Below are 24,297 nucleotides of genomic sequence, written 5' to 3'. Positions count from 1 at the left end.
ATTAATCAGACTAACAAAAATTAATTCAAAATTAAATTCAAAGAAAAAACACAGCAAGGGAAAAGCAAAAATAATATACAAGGATATCCCTGTAAGGCTATCAGCTAATTCTTCAGCAGAAGCTCTGCAGGCCAGAAGGGGGTAGCAGGATATATTTAAAATGATGAAAAGAAAAAACATACAACCAAGATTACTCTACCCAACATGGATCTCCTTCCAATTTGATAGGGAAATCGAAAGCTTTACAGATAAGCAAAAGCTAAGAGAATGCAACCCAACCAAACCAGCCTGACAAACAACGCTAAAGGAACTTCTCTAGGTAGGAAACACAAAAGAAAAAGAATCACATAAACAAAACGATTAACAAAATGGCAGTAAGTACATATTAATAATTATCTTATACGTAAACAGATTAAATGCTCTAACCAAAAGACACACACTAGCTGAATGGCTTAAAAAACAAGATCCGTGTATATGCTGTCTATTAGAGACTCACTTCAGATGTAGCGACACATATAGACTGAAAGTGTAGTGATGGAAAACGATATTCCGTGCAACTGGAAATCAAAGCTGGAGCTGTTGTTAAGGTGTGTCTGTGACCCCACGGACTGTAGGACATGAGGCTTCTCTGTCTTCCACTGTCTCCCACAGTTTGTTCAGATTCATGTCCATTGAGTTGGTGATGCTATCTAACTATCTCATCCTCTGCCCACCCCCTCTCCTTTTCCCTTCAATCTTTCCCGGCATTAGGGTCTTTTCCAATGAGTTGGCTCTTCATATCAGGTGGCCAAACTATTGGAGCTTCAGCTTCAGTATCAGTCCTTCCAATGAATACTTAGGGTTGACTTCTCTTAGGACTGATTTACTGGTTTGATCTCCTTGCAGTCCAAGGGACTGCAATCCAAGAAGACTCTCCAGTACCATAATTTGAAAGTATCAATTCATCTGCACTCAGCCTTCTTTATGGCCCAACTCTCACATCCATACATGACAACTGGGAAAACCATAGCTTTGACTATACCAACTTTTGTTGGCAAATTGATGTGTTTACTTTTTAATACACTGTCTAGGTTTGTAATAGCATTCCTTCCAAGGAGCAAGCATCTTTCGGTTTCATGGCTCCAGGACCATCCATAGTGATTTTGGAGTCCAAGAAAATAAAATCTGTCACTGCTCCAACTTTTTTCCCTTCTATTTTCCATGGTTTTTTTTTTTTTTTCTGAATGTAGAGTTTCAAGCCAGGTTTTTTACTCTCCTCTTTCACCTTCATCAAGAGGTGATGTTCCTCTTCCATTTCTGCCATTAAAGTGTTATCATCTGCATATCTGAGGTTGTTGATATTTCTCCCGAGAATCGTGATTCCAGCTTGTGATTCATCTAGTCTAGCATTTTGCATGATGTACTCTGCATATAAGTTAAAAAGAGGGACAATATACAGCCTTGACATACTCCTTTCCCAATTTGGAGCCAGTCCATTGTTCTATGGCCAGTTCTAACTGTTGCTTCTTGTACTGCACACAGGTTTCTCAGCAGGCATGTAAGGTGGTCTGGTATTCTCATCTCTTGAAGAATTTTCCAGTTTGTTGTGATCCATACAGTCAAAGGCTTTAGCATAGTCAATGAAGCAGAAGTGAAAGTTGCTCAGTCGTGTCCAACTCTTTGAGACCCCATGGACTATACAGTCCATGGAATTCTCCGGGGCAGAATACTGGAGTGGGTAGCATTTCCCTTCTCCAGGGGATCTTCCCAACCCAGGGATCGAACCCAGGTTTCCCGCATTGCAGGAAGATTCTTTAAAAGCTGAGCCACAAGGGAAGCCCAAGAATGCCAGAGTGGGTAGACTATCCTTTCTCCAGCGGATCTTCCCAAACCAGGAATCAAACTGGGGTCTCCTGCATTGCAGGTGGATTCTTTACCAGCTGAGCCACAAGGGAATCCCAAAATGTGTTAGTCATTTAGTCATGTCCAACTCTTTGCAATCCCATGTATAGCTTTGGAATGGGGATTTCGGTGTATTCCTTCCTATATAAATTATATAAACAGATTACTTTCATAAAAAATAAAGATTAAATGAAAAAAGGCAAAAAGTTGAAAATAAATATACCAAAATGTTAACAGAAGTTTTCTTCAGGAAGTTAGCTTTTGAAACTTTTATTCTTTTGTATTCTCACATTTTCTATAATAATAATTTCTTAAAAATCGAAGAGTAGAAAAACAGAAGGGCCTTGTCTTTCATTTCTGTGCTTGACGCTTAACATGGTGTTTTTAGTTATCTCACTTAATCCTCGTAACAACCCTGTGAAGCAGATGCTGCAATTTTGAATTTTACCATGAAGAAAATAAGAGTGATAAAACTTACGAAAGGTCATTTATGTGACTACTGTCATTTTTTTTCCTACACCATAAAAAGTATTGATAATTTAAAAATAAAGAAGAAAGATGTGGATAGAAGAGGGGAAATGGTTATTTTTAAAGGTAAACGGAGATAGGTATGGGGCCCCAGTGAAACGCAAAATTATCATACACATAAAGGATACTCATTCTAAACCATTTATGTACACAATTTAATGTAATTAATGCATATAATTAACTGTCAATGTAATAAAGATTTGTAGTTCAGACTTATAGTATATAAGTTCAAACAGGAAAACTAGATTTGTTTGCAGGAGGTAAGATGGAGCCTGCTGGCCCTCTCTTAGTAACTTAGGCAAGGGGGAAAGTCAGTCTGGGGAGCATATAATGAATGATTGCTAATGACCACCCACTCCAGTATTCTTGCCTGGGGAATCTCGTGGACAGTGGAGTCTGGAGGGCTATACAGTCCATGGAGTCACAAAAGAGTTGGTCATGACTTAGTGACTAAACAACAATAATGAAAGCAAAATACTTTCTTTTAATATAAACTCAAAATTGTATCTATATAGACTTGAAACTGTGGATTTTTTGTTATTTGATTCTTAGGATGACAAATTAGTCAAATTAAATATGGAATAAAATGCAAGTATACAAGAAAAGGTTTTATAAGCTTTGTTCATCTTTTCTACACAGAGAATACACACTTTACTTTTTTTAGCATTTCCTATTCCAGTAATTTTATTTTTTTCAAAATAAGCATTTTGTTAAAAATTTTTTTTTCTATTCTTTTCCAAATTCTTTTCCCATTTAGGTTATTACAGAATATTGAGCAGAGTTCCCTGTGCTATATAGTAGGTCCCTGCTGGTTATCCATCCTAAATATTGCAGTGTACACATGTCAATCCCAAACTCCCAGTCTATTCCTCCCCACCCCATCCTTCCCTTCTGGTAATCGTAAGTCATAGAGAATATATTCTTTAAATGCTGAGATGAACTTTCTCTAAACTCTAGAAACAGAATGAATTACTTCCCCCTCCATAACACTGCTGGAATATTTGTCACAATGAATCATAAATAATTATTTACAAGTTTATCTATTCTGTTAGATAATGAGTTTTAAGAGTACAAATGCTGTAGATTATTCATGTTTTATTCTTATTGCCAAATAAAACTTCTGGTTACAAAATAGGTACTGGCAAAAACTTGTTTGAATTAATACTAAGTTAACTGAGTTAATATGAGTTAAAACTGAATTAATACTGAGTTGCTGCTGCTGCTGCTGCTAAGTCACCTCAGTCGTGTCCGACTCTGTGCGACCCCATAGATGGCAGCCCAGCAGGCTCCGCCATCTCTGGGATTCTCCAGGCAAGAACACTGGAGTGGGTTGCCATTTCCTTCTCCAATACATGAAAGTGAAAAGTGAAAGTGAAGTCGCTCAGTCGTGTCAGACTCCCAGCGACCCCATGGACTGCAGCCTACCAGGCTCCTCCATCCATGGGATTTTCCAGGCAAGAGTATTGGAGTGGGGTGCCATTGCCTTCTCCCAATACTGAGTTAAAGAACACAATTCATAAGTACAATGAAAAGGAAATACACTGAAAAGACAGAGTCCATTATTAGATTTATTGTAAATCCTCTGTTTTCTTTTAGACACCGTCACCAAAGACATAGCTTTAACATGTAACTCAAATGCTACTTCCACCATTAAGTTTCTCCTGATTTTCTCCAGTTACAAATATCTGTTCCTTTCTCTGCACTTCTAAGCAGTTTTCAGTTCTATTAATAGCTTTTCACTTTCCTGTTTTTATTTTTTAAAAATTCTTTAAAGAGACAATATCCCATCTTATTCATCTTTTAACGTATAAGATCTACCTACCACTGGCCTAGCATATAATACACATTCCAGGAATGCATGCTAATTAGCAATTTATTAGACCTGAAAATATTCAAATCATTATAGATAGTCTGCATAATTCCATTATAACCAAGATGAAGGCCAGAGTAGTCTTAGGAGCCTTTGGTCTTCCTGATAAGTCCTTCTATTATGTCCCACTGATCCTTGGTGACCTACCACAAAAAGAAAAAGTCAATTTAACGAGGTTCTTGTGTGTTTTCAAAGCTTAGTATCCTCACTGTTAATATTGTATTATATTCACAAAATGGCATTACCTTCCTCAGACTGTTGAATTCCCCCGAAATAAGTACTTCCTCTCCACCATCAAATCTAACTACCTGAAAAATGATAATAAAAGCTGTGAAATTAACTTCTTTTAAAAAGTTTTCTGAACCATTAACCATTTCTCCCTCCTAACTGGTCGGAATATCTCTTTGACACTTTCAATCCAAGCACAAATTTTAAAGACAAAACTGACGATTAAACCTAAATTGATTTACTCTCTTAAAAATCCTCTCTCCATCATTTCTATGATTTCAAACTCTACCCAATCTTAAAGATCAGCTTAAAGGCATGTCTACCAGAGTTATTTGCATTTAATAAAACTAATTTATTAATGAATCAATTCCATAAGCTTAAACTATGTTAGTATTTCTATATTATAAATAACATACTAAATACAGCTAATTAAATAATTTAAATCATATTTTCATTCAACATCGTCAAGATTGGTTCTACAACCCACTTCCACACACCAAATCCACCTCCCCAAAGTGTTGACAGAGAAAGCAATGCTTACAGCTCCATTAATCCAAGAAGCATAATCACTACAAAGGAAAGCTGCAAGATTTGCAAGTTCTTCCACAGTTCCTAGCCGACCACAGGGAATTCTGTCAATCATTTCTTTTTCAAATGCTCCAGTTGGGTCAAGACGGCTAAAGGCACCCTTAGAAGTTAAGAAAATAGTTAGGTTGTTTTTTAAAAAAATCCTATTTAAGAAATAAATTTGCAATAAATGGGATGTTACTAACTAAGGCAGCCTGTTCATATCTTACTCCCTATAAGCAAAAAGTTTTGCCAAATTCTTCCATATTCATTTTGCCTAATATTGACCTTTAAAAAACCACTAGAACATATAACTTTTCTACATTAGTTTCTTCATAAGTAAAATGAGGATGCCTGTCTGAGCTATCTCACAAAACTGTTGCCTGAGAAATGAGAAAAAGTGTACAAAAATACTCTGAAATATGTACAAGTTTAGTGTGATGGAAGTAAGGGGGCTACTGCCATTTGATTTAACACAGAAAAATGACCCAAGTGGAAAATATTTAAGAGGAAATGCCTTTTCCTTCTCCTTTTTTTCTCAAAATCATAGGAAAGGAAGAAAACAAGTATGTAGTAATGTCAAATTCAAGGAGGTCCCAGAGGGAGAAAAAACATAACTAGATCTGCCAAACAATTTCTGCCTTCTTTACTGATGAAAAGGAACAGACCAAGATAAAGTGTGCACGTGTGCTCTGGAGTGTGTGACAATTTGCTCAGTCGTGTCTGATTCTCTGTGACCCCGTGGACTGCAGCCCGCCAGGTTTCACTGTCCATGGGATTCTCCAGGCAAGAATACTGGAGTGGGGTGCCATGCTCTCCTCCAGGGGATCTTCCCAACCTAGGGATCGAACCCACACCTCTATGTCTCCTGCATTGGCAGGTGGGTTTTTTTACCAGTGGTGCCAGCTGGGAAGCCCAAAGCACACTGATTAATAAAAATCATTGACTTTTCCTCTACTAGTGCCTGGAAGTCTAGGTGACAATTCTTTTCAGTAACACAGACATGAGACAGAACAAGCACACACAGGCTCCTTGTGAGCCCTTCAGCTTTCCCTAGACAGGTATAAAGAAAATCATAGACAAAGGTCTCCAATCTGGTCCGATCAATGCTCGCTACAGAGTTTCCATACTTCAACTTTCTTTTAATTTCTTTAAAATTATATGCTTCTCATTTGCATAAAACTCATACCTATACTGCTAGACTAAAGCTCCTTGATGGCAAGCATTTTGTCACAACTGTTTTTATATCTTTCTCAGCACCTTTGCACACAGAAGGCACTCAGTAAATATATGTTAAATAAATAATAAAATGAAGATGGCCTTTCCTAGATATTGAGGTCCTAGGATGAAGTTTTGATGGCTGTTTAGTCCTTTTCAGACAGCGCTTAACACAGTGATACTCTGAATCCAGTATTTTAATATGTGCATTTGAATTATTTTTCCATTAATTTTATCATTTTTTATAATTTAAGTGCCAACAAATAAGATATTCAGTCAAGTTTCACTTAGGCAGTTTTTCTACTTTCCACCCTTCAAACTACTTTATTAATACAACTGTCTCCATGTTAATATTTAACACCTCAGAACCACCTATAAGCCAAATGTTCCTTAGCATTATTTCCTGTTTATATAACAATACTGGAGTGGGTAGCCATTCCGTTCTCCAGGGGATCTTCCTGATCCAGGGATCAAACCCAGGTCTCCTGGATCACAGGCAGATTCTTTACCATTTGAAGCACCAAGGAAGACCCCTTAGTGTATTAAGTTATAGTTAGCAAATTCCACCTGGGCCTTCAAAGCAACATTGCAGGTGGGATTATAAATTCCTGCTTTACATGAAAACAAAAAAATATGAGAAGAAAGTTATTTGGGATAATGTGAGAGAACAGAGAATCTGTGAACTTTTTCAGCAATGTCTGTAACAGCATAAGTGATAATTATGAGCTGCAATGAATATTTGGTTATAGGTAAATTACATGCCATCAGAAGAATTTTTAATACAGAGACATGGGAATTAGATGACATACATAACTGAGTGTTTAAAGTGAAAAGGCACAGATATGACTCAAAGAAAATGCTACCTATTTTCTATATATAAGACCAAGCTTATATGATAAATTTAGAAAGCATCTCTAAAATTTAAAATATAGTTATATTTCCATGATTTTAAAAAAAAGATGTCAAAGTAAGAACCTGTAAAATATAGTAAAAAATAAGAAATATAATAACAGATCATTAAAACAAATCAGACTAAATGCCAAAATTCATATCATAGAAGATCCCAGAAATATTATATTAAGACACTGAAATAGACCTTATGAAGGAGTTGTGTAACTGCTAATTTCTTTCCCAGCTCCTTATTTCTTATGTTGGATAATAACAAAATCCTATTCCCTTCTACCAGGGCTCTAAACTCCATTATCCTTGGAAAATGCTGCATATTTCAGAACATATGTATTAATCGTCCACTCCTTAATCACTCAAAATGTGATCATAAGCAAACCAAAACTTACTTTGGTTTTTATAGGCCCTGGTTGAATCACATTGAATCTCATTCCGTATTTACCCCATTCAGCTGCAAGAGACCTAAAAATTCAAACAAACAATACAGATTTCAAAAATATTATGCTATTAATTACAAATCCTATTAGCCAAGATTTACTACATGCTTACTACATGCCAGAGACAACAGCTCCAGCAGGTAAGTGCTACTGTTATTCCCTAAGTTACAGACAGAGAAACTGAGACACAGAGAAAGTAAATCATTTGCTCTGGGTCATATGGCTAGTGAATCTTCAGCTTCTAGAAGTCTAGCTCTAGAGTTTGTGTCCTTAATCACACTCTTCTGTATTATGTAACATTTACATTTTAGTGTCCTAAGCACTATGCTAGACTACCTACCATTCACATTTTAGTATGAAGACCAATATCAGTATACATTTTTAAAGAGGGTAACATTATTTAGCATAAAGAACTGAGAGAATTATGTCTCTTCCTCACATTTTCTGGAGTTCAGCCCTGCACTTATAAAGTTCAATGCAACTTTACTTAGAGTACATTAGATTACAGTGTCTGCAACATTACAAGTGCCTTAATTGAGTGAAAGATGGAAACCACGTAATACGTGCCAAAACTACTTAGAGGAAGAAGCACCTGTCTCTACCAGGAGTAAGAGGGAAGGCTTCCTTCAGGAGGTGATAATTGAGCTGACACTTGAAGCAGGATTAGGAGGTTTTTGTGGGAGTAAGGGGGAAAGAGAAGAGGATGGACGGTATTAGAAGGCAGGGTGGAGAGAAGAAGACTGTCAGGTTCACGGGCCGGTGGGTGTAAAGGACAAAGATAGAACAACACGCAGTCTCCAGGACCTAAAAGACCTTTTCTGGTATGTCTGTGTGCTACACAGTATGGAAGAGGGCTGATGGGAACCCAGGCTGGGGAAGAACACACACATTTATTGAGCATCTACTATGTGCAACTCACTGTGTAGTAATACAATACCAAAAAGCAGCACAGGATCATGGCCCTTAAAGAACACAAAATGGAAATATCTAATAAGATCTCGGCAAAACAGATACAGATATTGTACAAATGGTGTCAAAATAGTCAAGTTCTAAGCTCTTATTTACAATATCATTTGACCTTAAAGATGGTAATTATCTCTATTCAGACTAAGTTTAAACTGCTGAGTAAAAGTACAATTTTGTCTCCCAAACAAATGTGTATTATTAGTTTACGTGTTAAAAAGTACCTTAAAACTACTCAAAAAAGAGAATCGTGTAGTTCAGTAGGAAGTGAGCATTGGTTATGTACCAGATCTTGCCAAGCAATGAGCAAGATGAATAAGACCTGCTTTCTTCTCTCACAGTACACAGATCCTAGTGGGGCAGTTATACAGCTTTAATAATATATTAAAAATGGTCTACAATGCCCTTCTCTGTGCACCTTCATTTTAGAATCTACAACACAAGATAGCATTTATTAATGTGTTACTCTTCTCATTCAGTTAGAATAAACAGAGTTTTAAAGGTGCAAAGCGTTATTGTTCAGTCGCTAAGTCCTGTGATTCTTAGCGACCCCATGGACTGCAGAACGCCAGGCTTCCCTGTCCTTCACTATCTCTCAGAGTTTGCTCAAATTTATGTCCATTGAGTTGGTGATGCTGTCTAACCATCTCATCCTCTGCCCCCCTCTTCTCCCTTTGCCTTCAATCTTCCCCAGCATCAGAGTCTCTTCCAATGAGTCAACTCTTCCCATCAGTTGACTGAGTATTGGAGCTTCAGCTTCAAAATCAGTCCTTCCAATGAATGGGTTGATTATCTTTAGGATTGACTGGTTTGATCTCCACACAGTCCAAGGGACCCTCAAGAGTCTTCTCCATCACCACAGTTTGAAAGTATTAATTCTTTAGTGCTCAGCCTTCTTTATGGTCCAACTCTCACATCTGTATATGACTACTGGAAAAACCATAGCTTTTCTATATGGATCTAAGTCAGCAAAGTGATGTCTCTGCTTTTTAATACACTGTCTAGGTCTGTCATAGCTTTCCTTCCAAGGAGCAAGTGTCTTTTACTTTTGTGCCTGCAGTCACCATCTGCAATGATTTTGGAGCCCAAGAAAATAAAGTCTGTCACAGCTTCCAATTTTCCCTATTTGCTATGAAGTGATGGGACAAGATGCTATGATCTTTGTTTTTTGAATGCTGAGTTTCAAGACAGGTTTTTCATTCTCTTTTTTCACTTTCATCAAGAGGCTCTTTACTTCCTTTACACCTTCTACCATTAGAGTGGTATCATCTGCATATCTGAGGCTGTTGTTATGTCTTCCATCAATCTTGATTCCAGCTTCTGATTCATCCAGTCTGGCATTTTGCATGAGTACTCTGCATTGAAGTTAAATAAACAGAGTGACAATATACAGCCTTGTTGTACTCCTTTTCCAATTTTAAACCAGTTACTTGTTCCATGTAAGGTTCTAACTGTTGGTTCTTGACCCTCATACAGGTTTCTCAGGAGACAAGTAAGGTGGTCTGGTATCCCCATGTCTTTAAGAATTTTCCACAGTTTGCTGTGATCCATACAGTCAAAGGGTTTAGCATAGTCAATGAAGCAGAAGTAGATATTTTTCTGGAATTCCCTTGCTTTCCCTATGATCCAACGAATGCTGTCAATTTGATCTCGGGTTGCTCTGCCTTTTCTAAACCCAGCTTGCACATCTGGAAGTTCTCAGTTCATGTACTGCTGAAGCCTAGCTTGAAGGATTTTGAGCATCACTTACTATCATGTGAAATGAGTGCAATTGTGCAGTAGTTTGAACATTCTTTGGCTCACCCTTCTTTGGGTTTGGAATGAAAACTGAACTTTTCCAGTCCTGTGGCCACTGCTAAGTTTTCCATATTTGCTGACATATTGAATGCAGCACTTTAACAACATCAGCTTTAAGGATCTGAAATAGTTCAGCTGGAATTCCACTGCTTCCACCAGATTTGTTCATGGGAATACTTCCTAGGGCCCATTTTATTTCACACTCCAGGATGGCTAGATCTACATGAGTGACACCATCGTGGTTATCCCAGTCATTAAGACCATTTTTGTGTAGTTCTTCTGTGTATTCTTTCTTCCTCTTCTTAATCTCTTCTGCTACTGTTAGGTCCTTACTATTTCCATCATTTGTTGTGCCCAACCTATCATGAAATGTTCCCTTGATATCTCCAATTTTCTTAAAGAGATCTCTAGTCTTTTCCATTCTATTGTTTTCCTCATTTACTTCTTTGCATTGTTCATTTAAGAAGGCCTTCTTATCTCTCCTTGCTCTTCTCTAGAACTCTGCATTCATTTGGGTGTATCCTTCCCCTTCTCCCTTGCTTTTTGCTTCTCTTCTTTCCTCAGCTACTTATAAGGCCTCGTCAGACAACCATTTTGCCTTCTTGCATTTCTTTTCTTGGGGGATGGTTTTGGTCACTTCATCATGTACAATGTTACAAAGCTCTGTCCACAGTTCTTCAGACAGTCTGTCTACCAGATCTAGTCCCTCGAATCTATTTGACACCTCCACTGTATAATCATAAGTGATTTGATTTGGGTCATATGTGAATGGCCTAGTGGTTTTCCCTACTTTCTTCAACTTAAGTTTGAATTTTGCAATAAGGAGCTCATGATCTGAGCCACAGTCGGCTCCAGGTCTTATTTTTGCTAACTGCATAGAGTTTCTCCATCTTTGGCTGCAAAGAATATAATCAATCTGATTTTGGTATTGACCATTTGGTGGTGTCCATGTGTAGAGTGGTCTCTTGTGTTGTTGGAAGAGGGTGTTTGCTATGACCAGTGTGTTCTCTTGACAAAAATTATGTTAGCCTTTGCCCCGCTTCCTTTTGTACTCCAAGGCCAAGCTTGCCTGTTACCCCAAGAAATGAGAAAAAAATACCCCAGAGGAGGTTATAGGAGAGCCCTGAAGGGAGGTGAAATCTATTATAGCAAATTCTAACAACAGCACAATCTAGACATAGATATATGAACATGCATGATATGTTTAAGTAAGTATAGAGCACAGAAATAACAGTGATTAAAGCAGAGGAAAAATGGTAAAAGAATACAAGCTCAGGTGAGAATGAGGATTGTTCTATTTCCATCACTACCATATCCCTCTCCCTAGTAGAAGTGCCATGTACGCAAAAGGTACACAATAAATATTAACCTAATCAGCCAATGAATAAAGAAAGGCCAGAGGCAAGTCTGTTTAGAACATCACACTGAGTTTTGGCTTTTATTCCAAAGATGAATAGAAAAATGATATAAGGTTTTTAGCTAGGGAATTATAACAAGCAGACATACATTGTTAGAAAGATGAGTCTGGTGGGAACATGAACAAAAAATAAACCGGGAGCAGAGAAACATATTATGGGGCTATTACAATACGAAAGAAAAGCAATGATAAGAACTTACATTAAAACAAAGACACTGGGGAAGTCCAATGGGGAACAAATTCAAAAAGCAATCATATACTGCTGAGAAAAAGCCGAAAGACCTGACAAGTGGTCACTGTCTATGCTAGTTCTATTAATCCTGTATAATAGTATAGCAAGTACAATAAAAGGATGAAGGCATATTTGAGGGAGGTTAGAGGGGGCACCAGTAGAGATACATGGACACTCCAGTCTAAGTTCCTACCAGTCCTTTTCTCAAACTTTATAATACAGTCGTACTGGATAAGTGATCAAAATTAAGTAATAATTAGTTTCTCAGTCACAGTAACCACAATGCAAGGGTTCAATGGCCACTTGTAGCTACCGGACAGGACAGATCTACAGAAGAGTTCAATCACTACACAGAATTCTAGTGGACAGTGCAGCTATAGAAAAATAAGACCTATTCACGAGACACAATGTCTCCTGGCAAATCCAAATTAGTCATTGTTTTAGTTTTCTCTGGAAAGAAACAACAAAGCAGGAATTTAGTTACACAGGCTTTCAAAGCACATCATCTTCAGGGACAAGATTAACCTGATAGTACTTATTAGATTACTATATACACAGTAATATAAGATTAATAAGATAGTACTCACTTGTTCAAGGCCTCCACTCCTGCCTTGGCAGAAGCACTTGGTACTACAAAACCTGATCCAGTCTCAGCATAGATGGTTGTAATAGCAAGAAATGATGCTCCTAATATTTTTAAATGATACAGTAATTAACAATACAGCTAAACCAATTCACATCAGGAAAACATTATTGAAAATAATGGGATCTGATTCAAGAGTGTATAACAAAAACTGAAGAATTTTTTAAAACTTTACTAAGGCTAAATTAATGAAACAGTAATCTAATAAGATTGCCTCATCTTTCTCTGCTAGTAATGTTGCTGTCATTCAGGAGGCCCAATCTTAATCAAAATTCTATACCAGGTGAGTCAATGCCTAGGCTCAAATCTCAGAGGCCTTGCATAATCAGCTGGGTAGGATTTCCATTAGCTATCCACCAAACTAGCGGTCACCTGCTGCTGCTGCTGCTGCTAAGTCGCTTCAGTCGTGTCCGACTCTGTGCGACCCCATAGATGGCAGCCCACCAGGCTCCACCGTCCCTGGGATTCTCCAGGCAAGAACACTGGAGTGGGTTGCCATTTGCTTCTCCAGTGCATGAAAGTGAAAAGTTAAAGTGAAGTCGCTCAGTCGTGTCCGACTCTTAGCGACCCCATGGACTGTAGCCTACCAGGCTCCTCCATCCATGGGATTTTCCAGGCAAGAGTACTGGTCACCAGTGAGGTGAAAAAAGAAGGGAGTGGTGAGATACGGATATGGGATTAAGAGACACAAATTACTATGTATAAAATAAGCAACAAGGACACATTGTACAGCACAGGAAAATATAGCCATTATTTTGTAGTAACTTTAAATGGAATATAACCCATAAAAATATTGAATCACTATTTTGTACACCTGAAACTAACATAATATTTTAAATCAACTATACTTCAATTTTTTTTAAAAGATAGTAGAAAAGACTTCTGGTTCAAGACATTAGAGTAGAAGCATATGCACTCATCTTCTCCTGCGAAAGCCCCAAAATCACAACAAGCGATAGGGCAACATCAACAGAAAGATTCTGGAACCCACCAAAAAAGGATACTCCACGTCCAAAGATAAAGAAGAAGCTGCGGGGAGATGGCAGGAGGGGCACAATCAAGATAAAATCAAATCCCAACCCCACTGGATGGGTGACCCAGAAACTGGAGAAAAATAATACCAAGGATGTTCTCCCACTGTAGTGATGGTTCTAAATCCCATGTTAGGCTTCCAACCTGGGGATCCAACAAAGGGACTGGGAATCCCCAGGGAATCTGACCTTGAAAGCCAGCGGGATTTGATTACAAGACTTCTACAGGACTGGGGGAAATGGAGACTCCAGTCTTGAAGGTCACAAACAAAATCTTGTGTGCACCAACACTCAGAGAAAAGCAGCAGTAACTCCACAGGAGACTGAAGCAAAACTACCTACTAGTGTTGGAGGGTCTCCTGTGCAGGTGTGGATCAGCAGAAGCTCACTACAGGAAGCGGGGAAGAGGCAGCGGCAGTCTCGGTAGGTCCCCCTTGATGTAAACCCTCTTGAACGTCACCAGTAACCAGATCAAGAGCCCACAGACCCAAGGGCTGGGTTGGCTCAGGCCAAAAAACTACCAGGGAGGGCACGCAACCCCACCCATCAGCAGATAATTGAATTAAAGCTTTTCTGAGCAAGGCTCTGACCACTAGGGCAAGACCAGTTTTTCCCACCACCAGTCCCTCCCATCAGGAAGCTTACACAAGACTCTTAGCCTCCTCCATCAGAGGGTAGACAGAGGAAGCAAGAAGAACCACAGCCCCACAGTGACTAAAACAAAAGCCACATTACAGAAAGTTAATCAGCATGAAAAAGCAGGAAGTTGTGTCCCAGATGAAGGGACAAGATCAAATCCCAGAAAAACAACTAAATGAAGTGGAGATAGGTAAACTTCCAGAAAAAGAACTCAGAATGATAGTGAATATGATTCAGAATCTTAGAAAAAGAATGGAAGACCTACAAGAACTAAAGAACAAACAAACAGAGATGAATAATACACTAGAAGGAATCCATAGCAGAATAACTGAGGCTGAAGAACGGATAAATGACCCGGAGGACAGAATGGTGGAAATCACTGACACAGAACAGAATATAGAAAATAGAATGAAAAGAAATGAAGAGCCTAAGAGACTTCTGGGACAACATTAAACACATCAACATTTGCATTACAGGGGTCCCAGAAGAAGAGAGAGAGAAAGGATCTAAGAAAATATCTGAAGAACTAATAGCTGAAAACCTCTCTAACATGGGAAAGGAAATAGTCAACCACGTCCAGGAAGCACAGAGAGTCCAGGGCAGGATAAACCCCAGGAGGAACACATGGAGACACACAGTAGTCAAACTGACAAAAATTGAAGACAGAGATAAAATGTTAAAAGCAACAAGGGGAAAACGACAAATAACCTACAAGGGAACTCCCATTAGGCTATCAGCTGATTTCTTAACTAAACTTGTAATCCAGAAGAGAGTGGCATGGTATATTGAAAGTGATGAAAGGGAAGCAACGACAATCAAGAATACTCTACCAAGCAAGACTCTCCTTCGGGTTTGATGGAGAAATCAAAAGCTTCCCAGACAAGCAAAAGTTAAGAGAACTCAGCACCACCAAATCAACTTTACAACAAATGCTAAAGGCACTTGTCTAGGCACGAGACAAGAGAAGGAAAAGATCTACCTATAGAAAATAAACCCAGAACAAGAAAAGAGTAATAGGATCAATTATATTGATAATTAACTTAAATGTAAATGGATTAAATGTACCAACCAAAAGACACAGACTGGCTGAGTAGATGAAAACATGTGCACATGTGCACTTCCACTTACCACATCACTCTGCTTGATCCCCCAAATTGTATGTAATTATTTTATATTGTTAGGTTAATCATGTTCCCATTATGGCTTGCAACAGTAATTATCTTTCATTTTTTGTCTGGCTATTGATTGTGAAAACTGATCAACATTTTTTACTATTGTGATTATGTAACCATTACTCACTTAGTACCATTGTATCATGATTGATCAACAGAAAATAGAAATCTGTATCACCAAAAGTAGCATTTAATAGAAAAACTTTTAATCATTTTTAAAAATCCATATGCATATCAGTATTACCTTGGAATTCTTTGAAAAATACAAATGTCCAGGTGTTACTTGCTTTTTTTTGCCAGAGTTCCAGATATGTTTCTAATGAGCTGCTGCTGCTGCTGCTAAGTCGCTTCAGTCATGTCCGACTCCGTGCGACCCCATAGAAGGCAGCCCACCAGGCTCCCCCGTCCCTGGGATTCTCCAGGCAAGAATACTGGAGTGGGTTGCCATTTCCTTCTCCAATGCATGAAAGTGAAAAGTGAAAGAGAAGTCGCTCAGTTGGGTCCGACTCTTAGCGACCCCATGGACTGCAGCCTATCAGGCTCCTCCATCCATGGGATTTTCCAGGCAAGAGTACTGGAGTGGGGTGCCGTTGCCTTCTCCGTTCTAATGAATGGCCATGTTTAAAACCATCTGGATTCTGTGAGGATCTTTTACTTTTATCTAATTTGTTTCACATTTTCTATTTTACATTCAGTGCTCCCATTTCATTTAGTTTATGTTTTCCAATTTCTCCATCTCCTCTTTTTTTTTTTTCCTAATGTTCTTTCTTAAGCCTTTAACAAGCATAGTAGAAAATCTTTTGTATTCAGTTCAGTTCAGTTCAGTCGCTCAGTCGTGTCCGACCCTTTGCGACCCCATGAATTGCAGCACTCCAGGCCTCCCTATATTATTTCTATATATATAAATAATATAGGGCTTCCCTGATAGCTCAGTTGGTAAAGGATCCACTGCAATGCAGGAGACCCTGGTTCAATTTCTGGGTTGGGAAGATTCCCTGGAGAAGGGAAAGGCTACCTACTCCAGTATTCTGGCCTGGAGAATTCCATGGATTATATAGTCCATGGGGTTGCAAACAGTCGGACACAACTGAGTGACTTTCACTTTCACGTATAAATAATATGTATAATATATATATTTTTGAAGATTTATGAATTTTTGCCTAACTAAAAAATTTATGACATTTTGATTTCACCTGATTGACTTAGTATGAATACAATGCTAGATTTATAATTTTAAAAATAGATATGCAAGAAGCAACAAAGGTTTACTCTATAGCACAGGGAACAAAGTAAATATCTTATTATAACCTATACTGGAAAATAATTTCAGAAATAATATATGTGTATATCTATAACTGAATCACACAAGAAAAAAAATTCTACTTCTTGAAATTTAATAATGTTTATCTTTTTGTCAGATTTTCTAAATGTCCTATGGAAACCAAATAACAAATGAGATACAAAATTTTAAATATAGTTGTGTAGGATATAAGATTAATATAAATATAAAATTATTATATTTAAATTATTAATGACATCATTCAAGACACATCTAGTCTTATTTTTTCTGCAACTGATAAAATATTCTCAGAGAAATATTAGTATGTCTCACTATGATTATATATTTTTTCCTTTTCCCTTACATTTCTTCTCATCTTTGCTTTATGTATCTTTGTTTCTCTGTTGTTAGGTGTCTAATGGTTTATGATGTCTATCTCCTTTGTGAATTGTACCTTTTACATTAAAAATATCACCTTTGTTTAAAAAAACAAAAGATGGAAGAAAAAAAGATATTGTAAGTATTCTAAAATATTTCAAGGAAAACATGAGTATAATTAGAAATACAAAAGTAGAACCAAATAGAACTCCTAAAGCTAAAAAATATATGAAATGAAAAAATCAAATAAATGGTCTTAGTTGCAGAAGAAAAGATCCATGCTCTTGAAGACACTGCAAATATCAAGCATGCAAAATAAAGGACAAAGAAGGGATAAAAACTGAGGGGAAAAAAAGGCAGAACGTCAAAAAGCTGTGGAAGTATCCAGCATGTTAATATACTTATCATTGAAGTCCCAGAATAAAGGAACAGAAAAATCATTTGGAGGAATAAAGACTGCAAATGTACTATATTTGGTAAAAACTATAACTTCTAGAGATCAGATAACCTACTCCTTTATCATTACTTCTGTTATTACCTAGAAAGGGTCTATGATCCTTTGGATCATAGAAAAAGCCAGAAAATTCCCAAAAATATCTACTTCTGCTTCACTGACTATGCTAAAACCTTTGACTGTATGGATCATGACAAACTGGAAAATTTTGAAATTCTGAAAGAGATAGGAATACCAGACCATCTTACCTGTCTCCTAAGAAACCTGTACGCGGGACCAGAAGCAACAGTTAGAACAGGACATGGAACAATGGACTGGCTTGAAATTGGGAAAGGAGTACATCAAGATTGTATATTGTCACCCTGCTTATTTAACCTATATGCTGAGTTCATTATGAAAAATGCTGGGCTGTATACTCACAAGCTGGAATCCAGATTGCTGGGACAAATAGCAACAACCTCAGATACGCAGATGATACCAGTTTAATGGCAGAAAGTGAAGAGGAACTAAAGAGTTTTTTCATGAAGGTGAAAGAGGAGAGTGAAAAAGCTGGTTTAAAAACTCAACCTTCAAAAAATGAAGACCATCACATCTGGTCCCATCATATCATGGCAAATAGATGGGGAAAAATTGGAAACAGTGAAAGATTTTATTTTCTTGGGCTTCAAAATCACTGTGGACAGTGACTGCAGTCACAAAATTAAAAGATGCTTGCTGCTTGGAATAAAAGCTATAAAAAAACCTAGATAGCATATTAAAAAGCAGAGACATTACTTTGCCAACAAAGGTCCCTGTTGTCAAAGCTATGGTTTTTCCAGTAGTCATGTACAAATGTAAGGGTTGGACCATAAAGACGGCTGAGAGCCACAGAATTGATGCTTTTGAACTGTGGTGTTGGAGAAGACTCTTGAGAGTCCCTTGGACTGCAAGGAGATCCAAACAATCAATCCTAAAGGATATCAACCCTGAATATTCATTGGAAGGACTGATGCTGAAGCTGAAGCTCCAGTACTTTGGCCACCTAATGTGAAGAGCTGACTCACTGGAAAAGACCCTGATGCAGAGAAAGATTGAGGGCAAGAGGAGAAGGGGGTGACAGAGGATGAGATGGCTGGATGGTATCACTGACTCAATGAACATGAGTTTGAGCAAATTCCAGGAGATGGTGAAGGACAGGGAAGCCTGGCATTCTGCAGTTTGTGGGGTCACAAAGTGTCAGACACAATTTAGTGACTGAACAACAACAACAGACTAGGAGGAAATATTCTAAATACATACTGTATCTCACAAAGTACTCAGTACAGAGTCTATGAAAAATTTCTACAAATCAATAATAAAAAGGTAGAGCAAAATGACAGAATGAAAAAGTATTAATAGCTTTCTCTCTCCCCTTCAATCTACAACCAGTAAAACACATCTAAAACACAACAGGTGCCTCTGCCCAACACACCAGGATGCCAGAAAATCCCACACATACGTATTTCTAAAGATGGATAAACTGGAACACAGAGAGGAGATGGAACCGCGGGAACAGTAGAGGCTGTGCCTGCCATCACATCAGCTGAGCCCACAGCTCCGGAAAAGCTGGTAATCGTAGACGACACAGCCCAGAGAATGCTGACCTCCCAATCACAGGGGTGCCCACAGCCACAGGTAACTGGGCGGCAGCAGCAGTGCAGGCTGTGACCCTATCCCTTCAGCCACCAAGGCGCCCATAACCTTGGTCCCCACACTCTCCCCACACACAGTGGCTGAGACCGTGAACCTTACAATACTGGACACAGGCAACCATGTGACCCCAGGTGCCCTCCACTCTCACGTTCCCTCAGCATGGCAGGGTCTATGATTCAGAAGATCCCATACATGAGAAAAAAGCCCACCATCCTGGTGCACCAGGCAGGAACCGCAGCAACAGGGGCAAAAGCAAGGCACCCGTGACCCTGGAGGCACAGGTAGCGTGACCCTGGAAGTGGTGGGGAGGGGGGTGGAAGGTGCACTGTCAGATACAACCAGAGGCAGCTCAGCTAAGAGAGAAAAACTCGCTATAGCACCACCCACTGAACAAGAAAGGCCCGTATTTTCTAATCTGTTGATTCATTGGAATCAAAAAGAAAGGAGTTCCCTGCTTCAAGTGGGCTGGCAAGGGAACAATGCATTATGTACCATGAAAAAACACAATAACAATGTACCACAAACTTAAAGTCACAGAAGACTGCTTTCTAACTGACAGCGAATTTAAAATATCTTTCATGAAGAAAATCAACAAGCTACAAGAAAACTAAGAAAGGCATGGGAATTCCCTGGCAGTCCAGTGGTTAATACTCTGTGCTTTCACTGCCAAGGGCCCAGATTCAATCCCTGATCAGGGGACTAAGTCCGCAAGCCATGCAGTTTGCCTAAAAAAAAGATAAAAATAAATACTAAGAAAGGCAGTTCAATGAACTCGGGAATAAAATTAAAGAACAGAAGGAACACTTTACCAAAAATACTGAAACCCTAAAAAGAAAAAGAACTCTAAAGTAAAGAACCAAACAGAAATTCTAGAGCTGAAGAACTCAGTAAATTAGATGAATAATGCATTAGAAAGCACAGCAAACAGACAGACTATACTGAAGAGATAAGTAATGAGCTCAAAGACAGAAATCTAAAAATGATGCAAGGAAGAGAAAAAAGAAAATATTTTAAAAATGAGGAAATCCTACAAGAGCTACCTGACTCTTTTAGGAAGGGAAACACTAGGTTAATGTGTATCCTAAAAAGACAAGAGAGAAAGAAAGAAGCAGAGAGTTCATTTGAAGAGATAATAGCCGAGAACTTCCCAAACTTGGGGACGGAACTGGATATAAAGCTAAGACAACACCTAATTACCTAAATGCAAGAATACCTTCTCCAAGACACATTATATTAAAGTTGTTGTTGATGTTTAGTTACCCAGTCAAGTCCAACTCTCTGCCACTCCATGGACTGCAGCATGCCAGGCCTCTCTGTCCCCCACCATCTCCTGAAGTTTGCCCAAGTTCATGTCCATTGCATCAGTGATGCCATCCAGCCATCTCATCTTCTGATGCCCTCTACTCCTTCTACCCTCAATCTTTTCCAGCATCAAGGACATTTCTAATGAGTCAGCTGTTTGCATCATATGACCAAAATACTGGAATTTTATCCTCAGCATCAGTCCTTCCAATGAATATTCAGGATTAAAATTGTCCAAAGTCAATGACAAAGAAAAATTTTAAAGGCAGCCAAGGGAAAAACCTACAAAAGAACTACCATAAGGTTATCAGTAGATTTCTCAACAGAAACTCTACAGGCCAGGAGGAAAGGGAAAGACATTCTCAAAGCTATGAGAGATAAAAACTTTCATCAGAGATATTCATTTAGCAAAGTCATCATTGAGACATGAAAGAGAAATAAAGACTTTCTCAGACAAAAAAAAGCGGAGCAGGGTTCATCAACATTAGATCTGCCTTACAAAAAAAATGTTGAAAGCATCAGAAGCAAAAAGGCAAAATTACACAAGACTTTGAGTAAGGTTAATAAAAAGACAAGACATAGTCAGAAAATTGCAACCCTTTATCAGAATAGGTTTTTTTTTCTTTCAGTTTTGAGATAAAATTGATACACAGCACTATGAATTCAGGGTGTACAATAAAACTATTTGACTTACATACATCATGAAATGATTACCACAGTAACACCACAGAAAAATGATTACCTTATATAGATACAAAATAAAAGAAAAATTATTTTTCTTTATGATGAGAACACTTAGGATTTAAACAGGGAATGGAACCCATATAGGTAAATGAAGACATGATGCTATCATCAGAAAAAGGACAATTTTATCTCTGAAGCATTTTATACAAACCCCATGGTAACTACAATACATAAATCTACAACAGAGATTCATAAAAACATAAAAAAGAGGAAACTTCATAACAGCAGGGAACTTTAACAACCCACTTATATTATGAATAGACCATCCAGACAAAAAGTCAGTAAGAAAACAGTGGCCTTAATTGAAATACTATACCATATAGATTTGATAGATTTGTACAGAATATGCCATCTAAATGGGGCAGAAAACACATTTTTCTCGTGTGCACATGGTATTTTCTCAAGGATAGACCATATGATAGGACACAAAACAAGTCTCAAAAATTAAAGAAGACTTAAATCATATCAAGTATCTTTTCTAACAACAATGGTATGAAACTCGAAATCAACTACAAGAAGAAAGCTGGGAAAAACGCAAATATGTGCAGACTAAACAACATGCTATTGAACAACTATTGGTTCAATAAAGAAATCAAAGGAGACATCAAAAATTACCTGAAGACAAATGAAAATGAAAATACACCATACCAAAACATATGGGGTGCAGCAAAAGCCGTACCGAGAGGAAAGTTTATACTAATACAGGCCTACTGTAAGAAACAAGAAAAATCTCCAGTAAATGCTCTAATCTTACACCTAAAGGAATTGGAAAAAGAAGGACAAACAGCCAGAAATCTGCAGAAGGAAGGATACAGTAAAGATGAGAGCAGAAACTAGAAACTAAAAAGACAAAAGAACGTACAGAGGAAACTAAAAGCTGTTTCTTCAAAAGGACAAACAAAATTGACAAATTTTCGTTAGAGTCACAAGAAAAAAGAGAGAGCTCTGGTAAATAAAATCAGTAACAAAAGAGGAGAAAGAACAATGGATACCAAGAATTAGAAAAGAATATTATGAATAGCTATATGCCAACTAATTAGAGAACCGAGAAGACATGAATAAATTCTGAAAGTCAAACACCCTTCCAAGATTGAATCATGAAGAAACAGAACATCTGAGCAGACTGATCACTAGTACAGAGATTGAAACAGTATTCAAAAACTTCCCAAAGCACAAAAGTACAGGATCAGATGAGTTCACAGGTGAATGCAACTACACATTTAACACGTATTAATAGCTATTATTCTAAAAATCTTTCAAAAATTTGAAGAGGAGGCAACACTTCTTACTCCTTTTAATGAAGTCATCCTCACCCTGATAGTGTTCGTGTTAGTCACTCAGTCTTGTCTGTGTCTTTGCAACCCCATGGACTGTAGCCTAGCCTGCCAGGATCCTCTGTCCATGGAATTTTCCAGGCAAGAATACTGGAGTGGGTTGTCATGCCCTCCTTGCATCTTCCCAATCAGGGGATCAAACCTGCATCTCTTATACTTCCTGCATTGACAGGCAGGTTCTTTACCACTAGTGACACCTGGGAAGCCCAATATCAACTATACTTCAACTAAAAAAGATACTTTGTGGAAACATTTGGTTAAATTTGAATATGAACTGAATATTAAATTACATTGCAGAATTATTTACTTTCTTAGGTATAATAATGGTATGGTGTTACATGGGAGAATACAACTTTTATTCTTCTTTCAAAGGCGCATGTGGAAACAGGCAACAAAAGCCAAAATAGACAACTGGGATTACATCAAACTGAAAAGTTTCTGCACAGCAAAGGAAACAATCAATAGAATAAAAAGGCAACCTATAGCTCATGAGTTTGAGCAAGCCCTGAGAGATGGTGAAAGACAGGGAAGCCTGGCATGCTGCAGTCCATGGGATCGCAAAAAGTTGGACACGACTGAGCAAATGAACAACAAAATAGCATAGGAGAAAATATTTGCAAATTACATATCTGGTAAGAGGCTAATATGCTCATTATATAAGGAACTCTAATACTTCAAGAGCAAAAAAACAAATAGCCAGATTAAAAAATTTGCAAATGACTTGAATAAACATCTCCTCAAAGAAGATCTACAGATGGCTAACAGGTATATGAAAAGGTGCTCTACTTCACTAATCATCATGAAAATGCAAATCAAAATCACAATGACATATCACCTCACATCTGTTAAGATGGATATTATTTTCTAAAAAAAAAAAAATAAGTGTCAGTGAGGGTATCGAGAAATTGGAAACCTTGTACACTGCTAATGGTGAATATACCATTATAATGTAAATGTGAAATGGTGCAACCACTATGGAAAACAGTACGGAGGCTCCTCAAAACATTAACAATACTAAAGATCCTGCCTGCTACAACAAAGAACCAGCACAACGAAATAAATAAACAAATAAATATTAATGGGAACCTACTGAATCAGGGAACTCTACTCAATGATCTGTGGTGTCCTAAATCAGAAGGAAATCCAAAAAAGAGGGGATATATGTATACATATAGGTGATTCACATTGCTGTATGTTAGAAACTAACACAATATTATAAAGCAACCATACTCCCATAAATGTTTTTCAAAAAGAAGACTGAAAAAAAAAGGAGGAATAAATAGGTATATTAAGAGGATTTTAGGGTTGAGAAAATATTCTGTATGATACTATAATGGCAAGTGAAAGTGTTAGTAGCTCAGTCGTGTCTGACTCTGCGACCCTATGGACTATAGCCCATCAGGTTCCTTTGTCCACGGAATTCTCCAGGCAAGAATACTGGAGTGGGAGCCATTCCCTTCTCCAGGGGATTGTCCTGTCCAAAGGATCAAACCCAGGTCTACTACACTGTAGGCAGATTCTTTACCATCTGAGCTACCAGGAAGTACATGTCACTACATATTTTTAAAAATACATAGAATGGGGGCCTTCCCTGGTGGCTCAGTGT

The 24,297-nt window shown here is 38.0% G+C and overlaps 1 protein-coding gene across 2 annotated transcripts in view; it reads right to left on the bottom strand.

Moving 5' to 3' along the window:
* Positions 1-3,964: 3,964 nt before the first annotated feature.
* Positions 3,965-24,297, bottom strand: part of DECR1 (2,4-dienoyl-CoA reductase 1) — a 39,376-nt gene continuing 19,043 nt past the window's right edge. For both annotated transcript variants that reach the window (XM_081496845.1, XM_081496844.1), the window contains exons 6-10: positions 12,632-12,731; positions 7,588-7,660; positions 5,049-5,195; positions 4,525-4,587; positions 3,965-4,422 (exon numbers count right to left, since the gene is read on the bottom strand). In XM_081496845.1, the coding sequence (XP_081352971.1) occupies positions 4,363-4,422; positions 4,525-4,587; positions 5,049-5,195; positions 7,588-7,660; positions 12,632-12,731 (443 nt within the window). In that variant the 3' untranslated portion in view covers positions 3,965-4,362. The remainder of the gene's footprint in view (positions 4,423-4,524; positions 4,588-5,048; positions 5,196-7,587; positions 7,661-12,631; positions 12,732-24,297) is intronic.

The sequence above is a fragment of the Giraffa tippelskirchi genome, chromosome 6, assembly GCF_054371585.1.
Source record: "Giraffa tippelskirchi isolate mGirTip1 chromosome 6, T2T-mGirTip1v1.2.pri, whole genome shotgun sequence".
Taxonomy (NCBI): domain Eukaryota; kingdom Metazoa; phylum Chordata; class Mammalia; order Artiodactyla; family Giraffidae; genus Giraffa; species Giraffa tippelskirchi.
The sequence above is the reverse complement of the archived record's forward strand: the minus strand, read 5'-3'. Positions and strand labels throughout refer to the sequence as shown.